We start from the raw sequence: 21,995 nt of genomic DNA, 5'->3' as shown, positions 1-21,995 counted from the left end.
TTTTCTGTGAAAGGTACAGGTTATCCCACAGAAAACCGGTATGCCTCACTGGTTAATCATCTCTAGTCAAATTACTTGTGAAGTGGCTATACTGTCTTGAAATTTGGCTACACTGCATTTTATCAGAAAATTGAGTGCAGCACTGTGTTCATGCATCTGCTGTTGTGAGACGCTTTTATTGCTGAATTATTACAGCAATGGAACAGTTTGCATTAGAACAGTGAATTGATATGGTGGAGCATTACACAGAGACAGGCTTCATTAAGGAATGTAAAGAAATGTTTCGAGCTGGTTATCCTGATAGTAAACTCCCCATAACTAGCACTATTCAAGATCTATACAAGAAACAGAGGATTGTTGGATCCATTCAGAATGTGGAAAGGAATAGGTGACCAACAGCGAGGGCCCCTGAAACTAGAGAAAGAATTTGCATGGTCATTATGAGAAGTCACTAGAAGTCAGTAAGGATGTTATCACAGCAGCTTGGTGTATCTCATACATAACGTCATCGTATACTAAAAAAGACACGAAATTAAAAGCCTCTCATGTGAGTATGGTGCAAGAGTTGAAATTTGAGGATCAGGAAAAAAGAGTGCATCATTGTTAACTGGCTGTTAAAACCAGCTGCTAACAGTTGCTTGGGCCTCTTGTTTTACTTCATATCAGATGAGTTCTGTGGTATCATTTATCAGGTTATGTAAACTCACAGAATTGCAGATGCTGGTAGAATAGAATAGAACAGAATCTTTGTCACATGACATCTTATATATAATCATTTGATTGAAGCATTGGTGACTCGCCAATGAATAATTCTTTGCCTATCTAAGTATACCTTAATACAAGATACATCAAAATAGAGCATATGGATGCTCCCAGAAGCAAATTACAACATAAAAAGATAATTACATGGTAGATTTTTTCCTGTTTCTTAAAATTTTAACTGGTTTAAAATCATTCTTTTTAAGTGTTTTTCATGTTTGTTTCTCTAGTTTATACTGAGCGAGGTGGCGCAGTGGTTAGACACTGGACTCGCATTCGGGAGGACGACGGTTCAATCCCGCGCCCGGCCATCCTGATTTAGGTTTTCTGTGATTTCCCTAAATCGTTCCAGGCAAATGCCAGGATGGTTCCTCTGAAAGGGCACGGCCGACTTCCTTCCCCATCCTTCCCTAATCCGATGAGACCGATGACCACGCTGTCTGGTCTCCTTCCCCAAACCAACCATCTCTAGTTTATAAATATGGGCATACTTCAAAGAGCACATATTTTCATAAAAGTAGTATATATGAATACATCTAGATATTTAGATACATACTTTACACGATACATAGTTCATAAGTATGTACACATATAAAAAGAACATGTACCTCCATTAAAAGGGAACATAAGCATACACATAGAATGTAATATTTTTCGGTGTTTGCACCTGTGGGTTCTAGTTCGCAGTCCTTCAAATTTGAAAGCATTTTATTGCCAAGCTTCAAAGCAATGTAATATGGAGTATTTTCAAATAATGTTAGTTTACGGCAAGGTAAAATGTAATCTTGTTTGTGCCTTGTTTCATAAGCATGTGTAAATGAATTTCCCAGAAAAAGATGGGGAATTTGTAACTCAAAGAGAAGTGTTTCATTTATAAACATGGAAGGGGAACAGCTAAGTCAGTTACTTTATTTGGAACTCTCATTGTGTAAACAAAACTATTGAACTGCTTCAGTAGTCAATCCACATGATCAGTCAATGACAAGTTTGTTTTTTAATGGGACTCCCAGAAATTTAACAGATTCTGCAGTTGTCAGTTGTCTGCCTTGATAACTTAACTGTGTTATGTATTCAACACTTTGTTTGGTCCTGAAGTGTACAATTTGTGTTTTTGTTAGGTTTAGTTTCATAGCATTATTATTTATCCTGTTTTCTAGTTCTTGAAGAGTGTGTTTCATTTTCTGTGCAAATTCTTTAGTGATTCTACAGCAGACTACTGCTGTTCAGTCATCTGCATACAGAATCATATCTGCAGTTACCTTACCTGACATGTCATTTATATAATACAGAAATAGTAATGGGTCTAGTATGGACCCCTGGGTACACCTGCTTGTATTTCCTTCCAACTATAGCAGGCTTTCTCACCCGTATGTTGTATAACTACCCTCTGTTTCCTATTTTTGAGATGTGAACCAACTTAAAGATTTTCCATGGAAGTCATAAGAAGCTAATTTGAGGAGCAGCTGCTTATGGTTTACCATAACAAATGCCTTACAGAGGTCACAGAACAAACCAGATATGGTCTCCTTGTTATCAAGGCATTTGCTTATTTTAGTGATTAGTTCATTAATAGCATACACAGTGGTTTGGCCCTTCCTAAATCCATACTGATTGTTAAGAATAATGTTACATTTTTTGCTATATTTTTCTAGTTGGTTACACACTACTTGCTCAAATATTTTAGAAATAATTGGTAGTACTGATACTGGGTGAAAATTTGCTGTCTCCTCTTGTCTGCCCTTTTTGTGGATAGGTCAAAGTTCCGCATACTTCAGCCTGTTCAGAAAGCAGCCCCCATCAAACGATTGATTTAGAAGGGTAAGTCAATTATTATCTGCAATTTAGTTATATTTTTGTTTATTTTGGTAGTACTGTCATTTTACGCTGATGACACATGCTTTGTTTATTTGTTGTTATATATTTGCAGTTTTCAAGCTGCTAGATTAGTTTTGTTATCGCTGCCGTGCTGTCAGTCATGGCTGCTCCACTGTCTATTTGCACCAAAGAAGAGCAACACTCAGTGATCTGTTTTTTGTGGTCGAAAGGCATATCGGGCTGAAATTCATCAAAGACTTTCAGTACAGTACGGGAACAGTGTTTTGCCAAAACGGAGTGTCGAAGAACAGATTGAAAAATTCCGAAGTGGTCACACAAGTGTTACGCACAATGTAGGAACCAGATGACCGTTTACCGCCACAAATGAAGAAACCATTGAGCGTTCACGTGAAATGATTCTCTTAGACAGACGATTAGCTATTGACGAAGTGGTACATTGTCTACAAATTAGTCACAGTTCTGCCTACAAAATCATCCAGAATAGACTTGGGTTTCATAAAGTTTGTGCAAGATGGGTCCCAAAACAACTCACACAGTTACATAAACAAATGCACTTGGACATCTGCAAAAAGCATTTGGATTGCTATGGTAATGAAGGGGACAACTTCTTAGACAGGTTCCGTCACTGGTGACGAAACATGGATCCATCATTATGAGCTGGAGAGTGAACGGCAGAGTACGGAATGAAAACATCCATATTCACCATGCAAGAAAAAGTTCAAGAACCAACCATTCGCAGGAAAACTGACGCTTACAGTTTTTTGGGAGGCACAAGGTCCAGTACTGGAACGTTATGGGGAAAGAGGCATAACAATAAACAGTGTACGTCACAGTGAGATGCCTACTGCCAGGCTAAAGCCTGCAATTCGAAGCAAATGATGAGGATTGCTGTCAAAAAGTGTTGTGTTGTTGCACGACAATGCCTGTCCACATACTGCTGCCCGTACTGTTGAAATGCTCCAGAAACTCAAATTTGAAGTACTGGATCATCCACCATATAGTCCCGATCTTGCCCCTTCTCTCACTTGTATGGTCCACTCAAACAGGCATTTAGGGTCCATCGATTTGTCTTGGACGAAGCAGTGAAAGAAGCGGTGCATTCCTGGCTTGCAGCTCAACCAATAACCTTCTTTTATGAGAGCATCAGGAAACTTGTACAATGATGGACCAAGTGCGTTGAAACACAAGAGACTATGACAAAAAATGATGTTCTTGTAAGTTTCCTATTTGATTACAATAAAATTTTATAACTTTTTTGCGGATAATAATTGACTTACCCTTGTATTATGTGACAGAGTTCACAGGACAACCCACATATTCTGCATGAAGAACCTCACCGCTCAGAGAAGATAGCTGTTTGGTGTGAGTTGTACGACATGCACATTACTAGCCCCATGTTTTTCGATTACACCTTAAACAGTGACAGACATCCAGTAATATTTGACTCTTTCTATGCATAATTAACAGATGCAGAGAAGTTGTATGTAGCATCCCAACAAGGTGGAGCAACTGCTCACACATCCAACTAGTATGGCACACATCACCAATGTTTTCCCTGAAAAGAGACTTGTCAATAGAGGCCTATGCCCCCCTCTCCCAGGGATCCCAGACTTAACAGAGTGTGATTTTTATTTGTGGGGCACACTGAAAAGCAAAGTGTATGCTGACAATCCTTGCACAATAGACAATCTTAAACAGAACATTACTAGAGAAATTATCATTGTCATCATGCCTGCCAGAATTACAGCATGTTGCTGGTAACGTTGTCACGTGAAGTCAAAGATGCCTGGTTGCCCATAGCCACTGCTTCCAGCTTTTCTTATAAGCAGGTAACTATATTTTTTGACATTACTATTATCTATTCTTTTTGGTTAGTTCATCATTACTTGAATCTCGGGCATGAGGCATACTGGTTTTATGTGTAGACCCTATATAATTAATGGAAGAAGAACAAAGAAATTCTGACATTACCAGTGAGCAACATAAAGATCTTAGTTACAATAGATAACTGAACATGTCCAGATCGAAATTGAGATTAGTGACAAGATACTTTAACATGCATTATTATTATTAGTCATGGAAAATCCAGTGGTTGATTTTTTACTAGAAATTGATATCTTGCAGAAATGTTAGAGGAAGAACTGAATGAGTGTGTGGCTGCTCGTAAGCAGCAGAAAATTGCTTCGATTGCTGTCAAGTGCATGGAACTTGACGTGAATGGGTGCATTTGGAGAGCTGCTGAAATCCTGTCTGTTCTACAGGGAGTAGAGGAGCAGTCACCACTCATTTATGTGATAGTGGTATGTCCAGTGGTAGATCTAATGGCCCAGTAATGAAAAACTAGGATCAGACTGAACTCGGAGTATTACACCAGTCCCCCCGACCAACAAGTTCGAGGTGCTACTTACCATTAAAAATGAAACTGAGCTGGTATATATATATATATATACGTCGATACCTTCTGTAGCTGATTGTACTCTATATTTCCATAAATAAAGATCTGTAGCGTCAGCCACAAAGCATAGAGTGTACATCTATTACCGGAGGCTCAAGGATGCAACAGCTTTCTTATGTAAACACTCTTATCTTTGGCGGCGCGCCAGCGGGGCGAGGAGTGCGCGCTAACGCGCGCACCTAGAGAGATTAGTGCGCGTGTCCGGGATAACGCTCCGCTGGCCACTGCAAAAATTCTAAGTTCTTATCTAAGGTCAAAGACCTCGCACAGTATATAAGCGAGCGCGCTCCCGCGCTACACTCAGTGTGCTGCTGCACAGGCAACTGCATTGAACGCCGCCAAAATGCCTTACAGAAGGTATCGACGTAGCCGGAGAACAGTCTACAAAACCATTGAAAACATTGAACTGACAACAACATCCGGAGACAAAAAAAATCGCGTTCCAGTGAAGTGTGTTGCAGCCCACACTCTCGTCGATGGACCTTGTGTGTTTTTTGGATGTTCTCTTAATTTTAGCTTGGATATAAATGACACTTTTTCACATGGAAATGGATGGTTCACTGTTGCCATAGTAAGAGGTGGTAGTGGAGTGTCTAGTGTACCTGGTCTTGAAAGTTTTAATGATAGAGATATAATTGCTTATCGTACTTATCATATGTTTGAAATTGGTAATAAAGATTTTGGATACCACCACTACCTACAAGCTGTGTGTCTGAGGGTGGAGTGGAGATTCTGGCATCCACTGAGGACCTAGGTCTCACGAGACCTTCAGATATATGGGACCAACATCATGCTAAGGATGACGGAGGATCTTATTTGCCCTGGGCCCTTGTATGTTCGAGAGCTGATGAGGAATCTTTCATGACAATGAAGCCTCAGTGTAGTAACACTGTTCACGTTACGTCGCACTTCACTTAGCGTAGACCGGGACTGTGTCCTAGGCATGCCCGATGTTAACTGACTGGGCACGGCCCGTGCTGCCGGAGTTGTTGTTGTAGTTCTTGTTGTTACGCCACCAGAGGTCGCATCCGAATTTTCGCGTGCCCTCTGGTGGACGGGACTCTACTTGCGGCAACTACCGTCCGTGACGTGCCGTGCCAATGTGCGCCTCCCGCGATCTTTCTGGTGGCTACTACACTCCTCCTCCTTCGGGGGGTGAAGCCACTGTGATCCACTGCGTTGGAAGGTGGAGCGTCGGGCAGGAGCGATGACCTCCACATCCATTGGATGGCCGGAGTCGAGGGGATCTGCCAACCCTCGAGCTGGAACCTTCGAATACGGCTGGAAGTGACGCACACGAAGAGGCCCCCGTCATCCCAGAACTGGAGCCCGGGACAGAACGGGCGAGAAGCTGTCAAACTCCGGATCCTGTTCCACCTCAGGAGGGGCAAGACCCAGTGGCGGGACGAAGGGGAAGGGACGACCACAGGTGAACTAGCCCCCTGAAAAACCGGGCCCGCTAGGGGGGCTGGCTCTCGCTGGGGCATCTCGAATGATGGTGATGCCGGTGCGGGAGCTACTGGAGGCTGCCAAGGCTGAGAACCATCGCAGTGCGGCAGAGTCACAGCGGGGAGAGGAGGTAACGTTCCCTGTGAAACCAATACAGGTGCCGGCAATGGGGAAGCCGGTGTCCGAGAGGTCGGAGGGTGGGTGCCCGAACGTGGACGTAGCTGATTTTTGTGACGACGGACCACCTGATCCCCCGCCTGCAAGGTATAGAGCCGGCGGCCATTTCGGCGCAGGACCACCACCGGTATCCAACGTGGATTGCGACCAAACCCACGGGCCCAGACCGACATACCCAGTGGAAAGCCAGGTACTCCGTTTTGTGAAGGCTGGCGAGGACCAGGCCGGAGGAGGTGCAGCAGAGTCCTAGGTTGACGCCCATGGAGGAGCTCTGCGGGGCTGCGTTCTCCCATTGGTGTGGTCCGGTATGCCGTCAAGAAAAACGTCAATGCTTCCTCTGCAGGAAATTCGTGCACATACTTTTTCATCTGCGTCTTAAATGTGCGCACCATGCGCTCGGCTTCCCCATTCGATTGTTGATGGAAGGGGGGAGAGCAAACGTGCCGAATACCGAAGCGCCTACAAAAATCCTGGAAGGTCTGCGAAATAAACTGCGGTCCATTGTCTGAGACCAGGGTGATTGGCAGACCTTCCACAGAAAAGATTTTTGCTAGTGCCTGGATTGCAACTTCTGAAGTGGTTGAGGAGCAGCGAACCACATATGGGAATCGGGAATAAGCATCAATGACAATGAGCCAAAAGCCATTGAGAAACAGGCCCACAAAATCGATGTGAACACGTTCCCATGCGTGGGTTGCCGGCGGCCATGAAGAGAACGCTGCCCTGTGAGATGCTTGTTGGCTTGCACACTGGGAACAGGCGGCCACCAAGTGCTCAATTTCTCTGTCAATACCGGGCCAGTACACATGTCTGCGAGCCAAGGTTTTAGTATGGGAAACACCCCAGTGCCCCGCATGTAATAACGTGAGGACCTCCCTGCGTAAACCTGCAGGAACAACCACGCGAGGAGCCGTATCATCGTTAGCCAGAAGGAGAACTCCTTCCAAGACCGAGAGGCGGTCTCGGAGAAGAAAATAATTACGAAGAGAGTCCGAGGCCCGGCCCGGAGGGCGGGATGACCACCCCAGCTGAATGAGGCGAACGACTTGCCGGAGAACTGGGTCAGCCGCCGTTTCCCGGGCGACTCGAGAACTAGTGATTGGGAAGCCATCAACCGCTTGGCGGGACGCCACATCCAAATGAAAACACATAATCTCCTCTCGATCAAACGTAGGGTCCGGGCCCACCGGAAGACGGGAAAGAGCGTCAGCGTTGGCATGCTGTCCTGTAGGGCGAAAATGAATGTCATAATGGCACTTAGAGAGGAACAAGGCCCAGCGCTGTAGTCTGTGGGCCGCCCTATCCGGAATCTGAGAGGCGGGGCCAAATAACGATATTAACGGCTTATGGTCAGTGATTAACTGAAACTTCGTGCCATACAAGAAAGGGTGAAACTTGGTAACCGCGTAGACAATGGCCAAAGCCTCTTTTTCCACCTGGGAGTAATGGGCCTGCGCGGGACTAAGCGCTTTCGACGCAAACGCCAGTGGTTGCTCGGAACCATCTGCGTTGCGATGGGCCAGGACCGCCCCCACCCCATACTGCGAAGCATCTGTAGCCAGGACCAACGGCTTATGGGGATCAAAAGTAGCCAAACAAGGGGCTGACGTGAGGAGGCCCTTCAACGAGGCGAACGCTCACTCGCATGCAGGCGACCAATCAAAAGGAACACCCTTGTGCAGAAGGCAGTACAGGGGGTGGGCTATAGTGGAAGCCCTGGGAATGAACTGGTGGTAATAGGCTATCTTGCCTAAAAAAGCTTGTAACTCTTTCAGCGAAGTGGGCCGAGGAAGGTTGACGATACCTTGGACCAAACTTCCTAGTGGCTGGATTCCATGCCGAGATATGGTGTAGCCCGTGTAGCCCACATACTCAATGGACAGTTGGAGGAAGGTTGACTTATGCAGGTTGCAACGCAAGCCCACAGACCTGAATTTGAGAAAGAGGGTGCGAAGGTTGTGCAAGTGTTCCTTCGTGCTGCGGCCTGTGATAATTATCTCATCCAGGTAATTAATACAATGAGGGATTGTCGACGTGACATGCTCAAGATAACACTGGAATATCGCCGGGGCACTGGATATTCCAAAGGATAACCGCTGGTATTGGTAAAGGCCAAACGGGGTGTTGACGACCGCCAGCCGTTTGGAGTCCTCATCAAGTGGTATCTAATGATAAGCCTCCGACAGATCGATTTTCGAAAAATATTGGCCACCCGCCAGGGCAGAGAACAATTCATCAGCACGAGGCAAAGGATAGGTGTCCACCACCAATTGGGAATTAATGGTGGCCTTGAAATCGCCACAAAGACGTAATTTTCCCGAGGGCTTCTTGACAATAACGAGGGGCGAAGCCCACTCACTGGAAGAAACGGGAAGAACGACCCCTAGGGCTGTCAGCCGGTCTAGCTCTTCCTTTACCTGAGGGTGGAGAGCCAAGGGGATCTGCCTCGCGCGTAGAAAACGCGGGCGAGCCGATGCCTTCAACGTTAAGTGAGCTTCAAAATCGGAAACACGCCCCAGGCCCTCCGCAAAAATATCGGGAAAGTCTGAGATCAAAGATTCCAATGAGTTATAGGGAACGTCTTCGGAGACCAACTGTATGGTGTCAGCGATAGAAAAACCGAAAGCTTGAAAGGCATCCAGGCCAAAAAGGTTAGCGGAGCTCGCATCACTGACAACAATAAAAGTAATAGGCCAAGTGACTGATTTGTAAGTCACGTCGGTAGTGAATTGACCCAGTAGGGGAATGAACTGTTTACCATAACCGCGTAGACGCCGGTAAACTGGCGCCAACGGGGGCGATCCAAGGTCGGAATAAGTTTGTGCATTCATCAACGAAACTGCCGCACCCGTATCTACCTGCAGTTGTAACTGGCGCGACCGAACCGACACCTCGATAAAGAGTTTGCGTGCCGATGCGTCGGGAGCCTGGCCCGATGAAACTTCCTGAATGTCAACGTCCATGTCCTCTGTACTTGCTTCCTTCGATGCTTTTGAGGCTGAGTGGCAAACTTTAGCAATGTGACCTTTTTTAGTACATTTGCGACAAACGGCCCAACGCTGGGGGCACTCTGACCAATCATGATGTATATAGCACGACGCACAGGACGGCAACAGGGGCCGGCGGCCGGAATTCTGTTTACGCGCCGTGCGGGAGCGGCCGTAACGGCCGGATTGTACCGCTCGCACGTCGTCCACCCCGGACACAGTGGACAGGACTTCCTCGAGGGAAGGGTCTTCTAACAGCAGGGCCCATTGCCGGACCTCCCTATCAGGGGCTGAACGAACAAGACGTCGCGTACCATAACGTGGGCATACGACTCTCGCGACTGCTCCGTGACAAAATGACACTTGCGACTAAGACCGTGCAGGGTAGCAGCCCACGCCTGGTAAGACTGATGGGGCTGTTTCTTGCATTGATAGAACTCGACCCTAGCCGCCACAACATGCGTGCGGCGGCGATAATATGAAGACAGCAATGAACACAATGCGTCAAAAGACAAGGACGAGGGTTCCTGCAACGGCACTAGCTGCCGCAAAACTTGATACAGCGAGGGATATATCCAAGAAAAGAAGAGAGCATGACATACCTCCGCATGGACAACATGAAATGCCTGGAAATGCTGCCAAAGGCGATGTTCATATGCGTCCCAATCCTCCGCCGTCTCGTCATACGGGGGAAAGGGAGGAGGGAACTGTGCCGGAGGAGACAGCGTGGAGAGCAACGCTGGAAGCACTTGTCCTAGGCATGCCCGATGTTAACTGACTGGGCACGGCCCGTGCTGCCGGAGTTGTTGTTGTTGTTGTTGTTCTTGTTGTTACGCCGGCAGAGGTCCTGTCCGAATTCTCGCGTGCCCTCTGGTGGACGGGACTCTACTTGCGGCAACTACCGTCCGTGACGCGCCGTGCCAATGTGCGCCTCCCGCGATCTTTCTGGTGGCTACTACACTCAGTTTTTTGTTCAGCTTTTATAGGACAAGTTTGAGGCAGGTGATGGGAATGTCCAAAATAAGATCTTGGTCAGTCTTCATTAAAACGGCGTCCTCTGCACAGTTACTCACTTGTGACAAGCTGGGGGATGTTTCTGTAACCATCACACCCCATAAGAGTTTAAATATGGTCCAGAATGTCATATTTCACAGAGACCTTCTTTTGCAGTCTGACGATCTGATGCGCGCCAATTTGGAGTGGCGAGGTGTTCATTTCGTCTAGCATGTCCATCGGGGACCGAGGGATAATCAGGTTGTCACCGGTGCCTTCATCTTGGCCTTCGAGGGTGATACATTACCCGAGAAGGTCAACGTGATGGTCTACCGCTGTGATGTAAAGCCCTATATCCCTCCCCCCGTTGCAGTGCTTTAAGTGCTGGAAGTTCGACCATATGTCTTCCCACTGTACTTCTAGCATCATATGTGTCGAGGTTGTGGGCACCCATCGCATCCTAATACTCCATGTGCCCTACCTCCCATCTGTGTCAACTGCAGAGAGCACCATTCTCCTTGCTCGCCAGACTGCAGTATTCCCAAGAAAGAAAGGAAAGTCATGGAGTACAAGACCCTGGACCGACTGACCTATGCTGAGTCCAAGAGGAAATTTGAATGCCTGCATCCTGTACATTTGACATCGTTTTACGCCGCTAATACAACAGTACTGGCACTGTCAGCTCTGCCAACCCCAGTCACCTCTCAGAGCCGAAAGACTACACCTTCCCCCTTGATGGTGGGGGGAATTTCCCTCCCTGTTGCTCCCGTACCACCTACTTCGGGAGCAACACCCCCCCAACCGTCAGGGATGTCTGTCCCCACTTCTATGCTGGAGAAGCATAAGTCTTCTTCAGCTTCTCTTGCTAGGAAGGGGTCCCTCGGGTCACTCACTTCCCAGGTTTCTGCTAGTGGGAAAGATGACAACCGCCAGTGGCTGAAGAGCCCAAAAGCAGCTGGTTGTAGGGCTTCATGCTCATCCTCAGTTCAGGAGACTGAACCAGTGAAGTCCTCCCAGCCAGGGAAACCCAAGGAGCAGCGAGAAAATCCAAAAAGAAGACCGCTAAGACCCAGGAACTTGCGGTGGCACCCATACCACCACTACCTACAAGCTCTGTGTCTGAGGATGGAGTGGAGATTCTGGCATCCACTGAGGACCTAGGTCTCACGAGACCCTCAGACACAATGGATATTGCCTGCTCATGCAGTAACTCGGTGGCAGCAGGTGCCTCTGCGGCGTAAACTGTCTCATTGAATGTTCCATGCCTTCCCAGTCTCCTCCAGTGGAATTGAGGCTGCTTTTTCCACCGCCTGGCTGAGCTACGGCAACTGTTAAGCTTTACACCTGCTATCTGCATTGCCCTCCAGGAAACCTGGTTCCCAGCAGTGCGGACCCTTGCCCTCTGCAGCTATAAGGGATGTTACAGCAATGTGGACCCCTGCCCTCTGCAGCTATAAGGGATATTACAGCAATGCGGACCCCTGCCTATAAGGGATATTACAGCAATTGTAGTGACTATTATTGTGTGTCAGGTGGAGTTTGCATTTATCTCCTAAACTCAGCCTGTAGTGACACTGTGCCCCTACAAACCCCTCTAGGAGCTGTGGCTGTCAGAATAAGAACAGCACAGGAATTAACTGTCTGCAATGTATATCTTCCTCCAGATGGTGCAGAACTCCTGAATGTATTAAATGTACTGATTGATCAACTCCCTAAACCCTTCCTACTTTTGGGTGATTTTAACGCCCATAACCCCTTGTGGGGTGGCACCATGCTTACTGGCTGAGGCAGAGATGTCGAAACTTTACTGTCTCAGTTCGACCTTGCCTCTTAAATACTGGGGCCGCCACACATTTCAATGTGGCTTATGGTAGTTACTCAGCCATTGGTTTATCAATTTGCAGCCCAGGACTTCTCCCATCTATCCACTGGAGAGCACATGACAACCTGTGTGGGAGTGACCACTTCCCCATCTTCATGTCACTGTCCTGGCGTCAGGCCCACAGACACCTGCCCAGATGGACTGTGAAACTTTCACTTCTGCTGTCACCGTTGAATCTCCCCCACACGGTAACATCGATGTGATGGCTGAGCAGGTGACTACAACAATTGTTTCTGCGACAGGAAACACGATCCCTTGCTCTTTATGGTGCCCCTGGCATACGGCAGTCCGTTGGTGGTCGCTGGAAGTCGCTGAAGCAATTAAGGAGTATCAGCGAGCTCTATGTCGGCACAAGCGACACCCTTGCCTGGAGCACCTCATAGCCTTTAAACGGCTCCGTGCTCGCGTTTGCCAACTTATCAAACGACAGGAGCAGGAGTGTTGAGAGTGATACGTCTCAACCATTGGGTGCCATACATCACCTTCACAAGTCTGGGCAAAGACCGAAGGTCTTTCCGGGTACCAGACCCAAACAGGTGTTACCATAAATGGTGTGTTATCTACTGACGCAACTGTGATTGCCGAGCACTTCGCTCGAGCCTCTGTGTCTGAGAATTTCCCCCCAGCCTTTCGCACTCTGAAACGGCGGCTGGAAGGGACGGTCCTCTCATTCACTACATGCCACAGTAATCCTATAACGTCCCATTTACAGAGTGAGAGCTCCTCAGTGCCCTTGCACATTGCCCCGACGCAGCTCCTGGGGCTGATTGAATCCAAAGCCAAGTGATTAAACACCTCTCATCTGACTACAAGTGCCATCTCCTCGTCATCTTCAATGGGATCTGGTGCAATGGCGTCTTTCCATCACAATGGCGGGAGAGCACCATCATTCCGATGCTCAAACCCGTTACAAACCTGCTTGATATGGATAGCTATCGGCCCATCAGCCTCACCAATGTTCTTTGTAAGCTGCAGGAACGTTTGGTGTGTTGGCAGTTGGGTTGGGTCCTGGAGTCATGTAGCCTACTGGCTCCATGTCAGGGCAGCTTCCGCCAGGGTCGCTCTACCACTGATAATCTTCTGTCCCTCGAGTCTGCCATCCGAACAGCCTTTTCCAGATGACAACACCTTGTTGCCGTCTTTTTTGACAGACTTAAAGCATGCAACATGACCTGGCAACATCATATCCTTGCCACATTGTATGGGTCTCTGGAGCCCGCTCCCGATTTTTATCCAAAACTTCCTGTCATGCTATATTTCCTTGGTTTCTTCCATATCCAGGAGAATGAAGTCCTGCAAGGCTCTGTATTGAGTGTGTCTATTTTTAGTGGCCATTAACGTTCTAGCAGCAGCTGTCGGGCCTTCCGTCTCACCTTCTCTGTATGCAGATGACTTCTGCATTTCGTACCGCTGCTCCAGTACTGGTGTTGCTGAGTGTTGCCTACAGGGAGCCATCCACAGGGTGCAGGCATGGGCTCTAGCCCATGGCTTCCAGTTTTCTGCCATGAAGATGTGTGTCATGCGTTTCTGTCGGCATTGTACCGTTCATCCAGAACCAGCACTTTGTCGTAATGACAATCCACTCACTGTAGGGGAGACATATTGATTCTTAGGTCTGGTTTTCGACACTTGTTTGGCTTGGCTTCCTCATCTTTGTCAGCTGAAACGTAACTGTTGGCAGCACCTCAATGCCCTCTGCTGCCTGAGTAATCCCACTGGGGTACAGATCACTCCACACTGCTGCAACTCTTAAGAGTCCTTGTTCATCCCTGCCTTGACTATGGGAGTGTGATTTATGGTTTGGCGGTGCCCTCAGCATTGCATTTTCTCAACCCATTGCACAATTGTGGAGTTCGACTAGCAACAGGAGCTTTTAGGATGAGTCCGGTGACAAGCGTACTGGTGGAGGCTGGAGTCACTCCATTGAAGATCAGACGTGCACAACTGCTTGCCAGTTATGTTGCAGACATTCATAGCTCTCCTGAACATCGTAATTAACATCTTCTCTTCCCAACCATGGCAGTTCACCTCCCGCATAGGCGGCACAGGCCGGGGCTAACGATGTGTGCGATCACTTCTGTCTGAACTGGAATCCTTCCCTTCACCACCTCTCCTCAAGGTCCATTCACGTACACGTCTGTGGTGTAGCTTTAGGCCGAAGCTTCACCTGGAACTTTTGCATGGCTCTAAGGACTCCGTTAAACCTGTGGCTCTCCGCTGTCACTTCCTCGATTCTTGAAGTGTTCTGGGGCTCTGAAGTGGTTTACATCGACAGCTTGATGGCTACTGGTAATGTTGGCTTCGCCTTTTCCACTAGAGGCCATATTGAACAGCATTCCTTACCCGATGGCTGCAGCGTATTCACTGCATAGCTGGTTGCCATATCTCGTGCGCTTCAGTATATCTGTTCATGCCCCGAGGACTCCTTTCTTCTGTGTACTGACTCCTTGAGCAGCCTACAAGCTATCGACCAGTACTACCCTCGTCATCCTTTGGTGGTGTCCATCCCGTAGTCCACCTATGTCCTGGACCGGTCTCGTCGTTCAGTGGTGTTTGTGTGGACCCTAGGACACGTCGGCATCTCAGGCAACGAACTTGCAGACAGGCTGGCCAAACAGGCTATGCGGAAACCGCTTCTGGAGATGGGCAATCCTGAACCTGACCTGTGTTCTGACTTATGCTGCAGGATTTTTCGGCTTTGGGAGATGGAATGGCATAACAGTACGCACAACAAACTGTGTGTCATTAAAGAGACTATGAATGTGTGGAAGTCTTCCATGCAGGCGTCTTGCTGGGAATCGGTTGTCCTCTGCTGGCTCCGCATTGGCCACGCTTGGGCAACCTACGGTTTCCTCTTGCGCTGTGAAGACCCGCCTCTGTGTTGATGCAGCATCCAGTTGACTGACCCATATTCTGGTGCACTGTCCCACTTTGACCGCCCAACGACGAAATCTTTGGTTACCGGACTCGTAGCCACTCATTTTATCTGACAACGCCTCATTGGCTGATTTAGTTTCACGTTTTATTCATGAGGGTGGTTTTATCATTTGTTTTTAAGTTTTAGCGCATGTCCTTTTTCCCTCTGTGTCCTCCACCCTAGTGCTTGTAGGGTGGAGGTTTTAATGTGTTGCAGAGTGGCTGGCTTTTCTATTCTCGTGGCCGGCCAACCACTGTAATCTGCTTTCTTGTTTGACTCTCTTCTGTTTCTAGCATCTCTCTGTTGTTTTCTCGTCCTCTTTTGTTCCTTTTAGTGTTCGTTGCCTTTCCTTAGTTCTTATGGTTTTTCCTTTCTTTCCGTTTTGTGTTATATGTCTCGTCTGTTTTATTCTCACACTTGTGGCATTGTTTTATTAGGAACAAGGGACCGATGACCTGATAGTTTGGTCCCTTCCCCCCCTCTTTTAAACCAGCCAACCACATTGTTTAGTAGAGGCATGGATTGTAAATGACAACTTCCAGCAACCTATCTAGAGGCAATGGCTCTCAGTAGTTCATCCTTGTAGTCCAAATTTTTATGTTTGTTGTTGATGTTTCAGTTTTAACAATGACTTTATCATATTTGCAAGTATTCCATTTGTTGAAATTTGCTCCACTGTTATTTCTCCTGAATTAGTTTTCTCCCTAATGTAACTATGTGTCGTATCAGTGTGTATAGTGTGACCTTTGTATCCACTTGTCTTTGAAAAGTCATTTTACTATTGTCACACAACAATTGTTGTGCCTTGTTTTGGGGAAGGAGATATTTAACTTTGCAGCCAAGTGTTTCCTGATAAGCAGAATTTATGCTATATACTTATCTTCACTTGTCTTGAGATATATTGCTGGTTGTTTTTTGCTGTTCCATGAAATTTGTGGAACTTGTGACATAAAAGGAAACTGGTTGTCGATTTTCTATCTCCAGAGTCTACAGACCAGTCAGGGCCAGTGTAAAATGTGATGTCATCGTCCTTGTCGAAGCAAGTTGTAGTTTGAAACATTTAGTTTCCTTTCGGTGGTATAGGATTCTTTCTGTAGATTGCCAGTGGGTTATTCCCGGTTTCTTATTAGAAATACTCACTACTCCAATTGCAAATTCTAGATTCTATGTAGTATCTAAATATGCATCCATTAGGCTACCTATTGCTTCTCTGTATGGAAGATTCTTCATGTCAGCTCTTTCTCTTTCTCCCACTGTCTTTGGGCTCATTTCATGAGTTAATACTTAGTTGTTTTTTACCTGTGTGGATACTAGATGGCTATCTATCATGTTACATTTTTGTAAAATCTGATTTGTGTAATTGATCTGGTCCATCCATGAAAGCCCATGCCTACGACAGGGTGTATACACTCCGGGAAAAACCCAGGAATTTGTTACAATTATGAGAATTTTTCACTGTTTTGGTCTTCAATTAAATTTTTGTAATTTTGACTGGTAAGAACTGATAAACAACTAAGTTTGTCCAAGGCTTTAAGAGGAATACTATGGAATACTTCATAACAATAAACTTCTGATGACGAGTGTGACGTCACAGCTGTTTACATTAAGTTCGTTTGAGCAGGTGCCCGCGGGCTCACGCTGTTTCATCTTCGTTCACGGTTCTCACATCAAGTGAAAACATAATGGATTTCTGTGGGTGGGAACTATCAAGTGAATTAAAATACATTCACATAATAATGGAAGGCTAACATTGTTGTTAGTTTCAGTTTTCTGATATTATTTTATTTACACGTTTTTGGCAGTCAGTTTCCTTGCAGGTCAATGAAGTTATTTTTGTCGGTTTGCTAAATAAATGTGACTCGTATTAATCTTTTCCCCAGAGGCAGTCAGTTTATTAGGAACAAAGTGTTTCATTCCACACTATTGGCTAGTTTTAACTGTTCACTGAATGTCAAGTGCACATTTTCAACTTCTGGCACGTATAGCATTATGCCATAATAAAGAACCAAACATGAGATAATACAGTACTGGTACTTGAAGAAAATTTGCATCTCGAAAACCACACCGAAAAGCTTAGTGTCAGGTTGGGGCCTAATTCATTGTGAATCTGGACATATGAATGTGCACTTTAAGCCGAATTATGCATTTTCGTATGTTCCGTGTGCAAATGTCCAATGAATTTCTTAAATCCCAGAGCGTTTGACTCTCATTTAAAACTGAACACATTGAGGACTAGCCACATAGAAGAATTTTAAGCCCAGAAGACCAGGCATTAATGTCATTATGTAAAATTTTACTGGCACTATTGTGTGATGCATGTTAAAGTGTAACACACTCAAAAAAGATCAATATTATATGTGAAAGCGTTTCCTTGTAGCTACACTATGTACATTAATTTAAATGATTAACTTTTCATTTTTGTGTGTTCATAATGCCTAATTTTTTTATTTTAGTGATGTTTCTATTAGCTGACTACATAACGTTTCCTGTGGTCTGAATATCTGCTGTCATTGGCTGGCAAGATCATGTGACATCAGCTATGATTGGCTTACAAAAGGGCATTTCAATCTTGATTTCAATGCTGCGGAAACTAAAGTGTCATTTTGAATCTATTCTTTTATAATATGAATACAAAAATTTGCAGCGTATCATAATATAAAAATATACAGTGCAAACATTGCTGCAAATCATAGATCTTTAAAACTTTTTTCCCCGAGTTATTTTGTTCTCTGAAGTTCCACGCTGGTGTATAAAACCTTTACCATTCAAAGGATTGATATTTTTACAGCCCCAAGGGAAAGTATACTATCACTTGTTACGGAAAAAGTGTATTTTACTCATTGGAAGAGATTTATTTTCATGTGAGAAAAAGTTTATTTTTAACCAGGAAATCCATGAAAATCCTGGAATTTTTATTTTCTTTTCCATATATAAAACTTATATGATCCCTAAGCAACTGGATACTTCTCAAAGTTCTTTTAGTTTAAATTGTTGCTTTAGTTTCTCTTACATGAATGTAGTGTGTGTGAAAATCATCATGATATCATACACGTAAACCGATGAAATGAAAATAACACTTCCAAGATTTTTGTGGTAAAAGCAGGGGTCAGCTGTGGACCAGCTGAAATTTAAACTTAGTCAAGCTTTATCCACTTTGATGTTCCAAAAGTGAATTCCCTGCCTGTAGGCTGCTTTCTTAAGCCTTGTAATGCCTTTGCCTTTTAATGTTTTTATCATATAGTAAACCATGGGTATTTTAAATAAAAATTTCTCCTTTCTATTTCTGTATCTACATCTATACTCTGCAAACCACTGTAATGTGCACAGCAAAGAGAACATCATATTGTACCAGTTATTGGGGTTTTTGATATTCCATTCACATTTGCAGCACAGGAAGAATAATTGTTTAAATGTCACTGTGCACACTGTAATTAATATAATATTGTCTGCATGATCTGTATTGAGAGTGACACATAGGAATTTGTAGCATGTTCCTAGAGTTATCATTTAAAACTGCTTCTTGAAATTTTGAAACTAGACTTACTTTGTTATTTTATGTTGATCTTCTAGAGTCTACCAGTTCAGTTTCTGCATCATCTGCATGACACTCTCCCATGGCTCAGACAAACTTGTGACTCTTGTGACACCTTTCTCTGTGTTTGCCCAGTATCCCATGTTAGTCTTCTCTGGTATGGGTTCCATACACTTGAGTGAGTGGTATTGTAGGATAGGCCACATGAGTGATTGCTTACAACTCATCTTTGTATATTGATCGCATTTCCATAGTATTCTACCAGTAAATCCAAGTCTGCAATTTGGTTTACTCACTATTAAGTGTATGTGATCATTCCATTTCATATCCCTACATAGTGTTACATCCAGGTATTTGTGAAAGTTGACTAATTCCAGTTGTGACTCATTTAAATAAGAGTCATAATAGGAAACTAATTTTTCATTTTGTGGATTCATGATATTACATTTCTGAAGATTTAAAGCAAATTGCCAATCATTGCACTACTTTGAAATCTTAATAAAGACTTAACTGAATATTTGTGTAGCTTCTTTCAGGTAATACTTAATTATAGATTACTGCATCATCTGTGAATAGTCTGAGGTTGCTATTAATTTTGTCTGCAAGGTCATTAATGTACAGCATGAACACCAAGGGTTCCAATACACACCCACGGGGCACACTTAGAGCCACTTTTACATCTGCTGATAACTCTCCATCCAAGATAACATGCTGTGTCCTTCCTACCAAAAAATCCTCACCAAATTTCACTTGATACCCCATACGAAAATAATTTTGGCAATAAGTGTAGATATGCTAATGAGTCAAATGCTTTTTGGAAATCAAGTAATACTGCATCCATCCTACTGCCTTGATCCACGGCTTTCAGTGCGTCATGTGAGAAAAGTGTGAGTTGCGTTTCACATTGTCGATATTATCGGAATCCATGCTGGTAGGCATGGAGGTGGTCATCGTGTTCAAGGTACCTCATTACCTGACTTTAAAGTCATGCTGCAAAGAGCTGTCAGTAAATCACAGTGATCAATGTCCAGTGATCCATTTAGCAGCTAGATTAAATAAATGTCTGAGTGAACTGTAACATCTCGCACATGTGTATACATTTCTTCATAGTCCAAACCTCTTGAATTTGCTTGTTCCTTGATTATCATATGAGTTTTATGGTGAACTATTTGCCCATGTCTCTTTTTGTCTCAAAGACCCACTTGGTGTCAATAGCTTTTCTGTATGGAGGCAAGGTTGCTACTTCCGAAGTTTGATTTTCTGCATATGGCTTTAATTCGTCTTGAGTTGCCTGAAACCTTTATGCAAGTCAGTAGATTGCAACTCTTCTTTCACAGTTTATGGTTCTTATTCTGACAATTCTTTAACGTGATAGGACACATGATCATCCATCTACCTTGGTCTTGGTATTTGGGAAGATCTGAGTACCTCTCGAGACGATTCAGAATCTTCATTTATTTCTTCTGAGCCTGATTCTTCTGAAATGCTTTTATCCAACCTGATCTCCCTTGTGTTGTCTTGCATCTCAGTATTTTTCTCCTTATCTGTGAATGAAATAAGTATTTGGTTTGGTTTCAGCGATCAGTCAAATGTTCCTGATGTGTCATTACTTTTCTGACTTGTTTCTTCTTTAAAGATTCCTTGGATTTTATAATTCTATATTGCCTTTTCCCCAGTTGTTCTATTATATTTCTCCGCTACATCATTTTGTTCTGAAGTGTGGGGAACTGTGGGTTGATGGTTAACTTCTTTGTTCTTCAAGAATTTCACCAATCTTTTGTTTAAATATTCCTTTCCATTATCATGTCATAAGTTATGAAGTCTTTCTCATGCCTGATTCTGTACAAACTTTGTAAAATTGTGGATAACATAAGCATTTATTGCTGAAAGTGTACAAAAAAATCTGTCTTGAAAAATCATCAGAGTTAGTGTGTAATACCCAAACAACTAGCTCCTAGTATCATACCTTTTATTTTTCCTCGTTATTAATTTCTATGAATGTTTTCTTTTCCTCATTGATATGATTTGATTTTGACAGGGAATCTAAAACAGCTTAGGTCCAACCCACCACTGCTCACATCAAAACAGAGTTTATTGTTCGGTATTGCTCTCAGTGTATCTAGTAAAGCCAACCAATGCCCTTAAATAGTGCAAGGAGTGCCTTTACTAGATTTTTGTTACACACAATTTCTTCAGGGCTAGTTGTCCCGAAGATTCTGTCTCTTTTTCTCTCCAATGCCATGCATTCGAAGATTAGGTGTGATGCAGTTTCACCCTCATCACAGATCCTACATTTAGGGTCTTCTTCCGTTATACCCAATGTGTGTAGGCGTATTTTTGAAATTCCCATGGCAGGTCATCAGTCCAGTCATGAGTTCGATCTCTTTCCTGTTCAATCCCAGGATTACAGAGCTTCTTTTAAAACATGGCTTGGGCATCATTACCTTACCACGTGTTTGTTCGTGGACCTTGGTCCAATATTCTAAGTGCTGTTTTCTGAGCCAGTTCCATAGTCCTAGTTTGATCATAGCCTTGATGAGTGTCAGGATAGGTTCCGGTCAAGTGAAAGGAGTCATTGCACCCATCCTGGCCAATCTGTCGGCTTGTTCATTGCCACAGATCCATGAGTGGCCAGGGATCCACACTAGGTTTACCCTATTGCTTTCCCACAGTTCCACCAGAGCCCTGTTGCATTCTGCAACAATTTTAGATCTTTCTGCAGTAGTTACCAGTGATTTCAGGGCTGTTTGAATAGATGTAGATGCTATGGTCATTGGAAGGAGAAACAGCCTTGGTCGTATTTTTTTGTTTTATTATCCGCAAAATCGATTTTCGGTTACTTAGTGACCATCCTCAGTGCTGTAAGATACAATTAAAATTGTTAGGCACTGGTATTAACAATTTTAATTGTATGTTACAGCACTGAGGACGGGAACTAAGTGACCGAAAATCAATTTTGCGGATAATAAAACAAAAAAATACGACCAAGGCTGTTTCTCCTTCCAATT

At 44.6% G+C, this 21,995-nt stretch overlaps 1 protein-coding gene across 1 annotated transcript in view; it reads left to right on the top strand.

The window, feature by feature from the left end:
- Positions 1-6,665: 6,665 nt before the first annotated feature.
- LOC126220775 (trichohyalin-like) overlaps positions 6,666-21,995 on the top strand; it is a 141,499-nt gene continuing 126,169 nt past the window's right edge. The window contains exon 1 of the mRNA XM_049942155.1: positions 6,666-6,696. Coding sequence (XP_049798112.1) covers positions 6,666-6,696 — 31 coding nt within the window. The remainder of the gene's footprint in view (positions 6,697-21,995) is intronic.

This window comes from Schistocerca nitens, chromosome 1 (assembly GCF_023898315.1).
Source record: "Schistocerca nitens isolate TAMUIC-IGC-003100 chromosome 1, iqSchNite1.1, whole genome shotgun sequence".
Taxonomy (NCBI): domain Eukaryota; kingdom Metazoa; phylum Arthropoda; class Insecta; order Orthoptera; family Acrididae; genus Schistocerca; species Schistocerca nitens.
The sequence above is the reverse complement of the archived record's forward strand: the minus strand, read 5'-3'. Positions and strand labels throughout refer to the sequence as shown.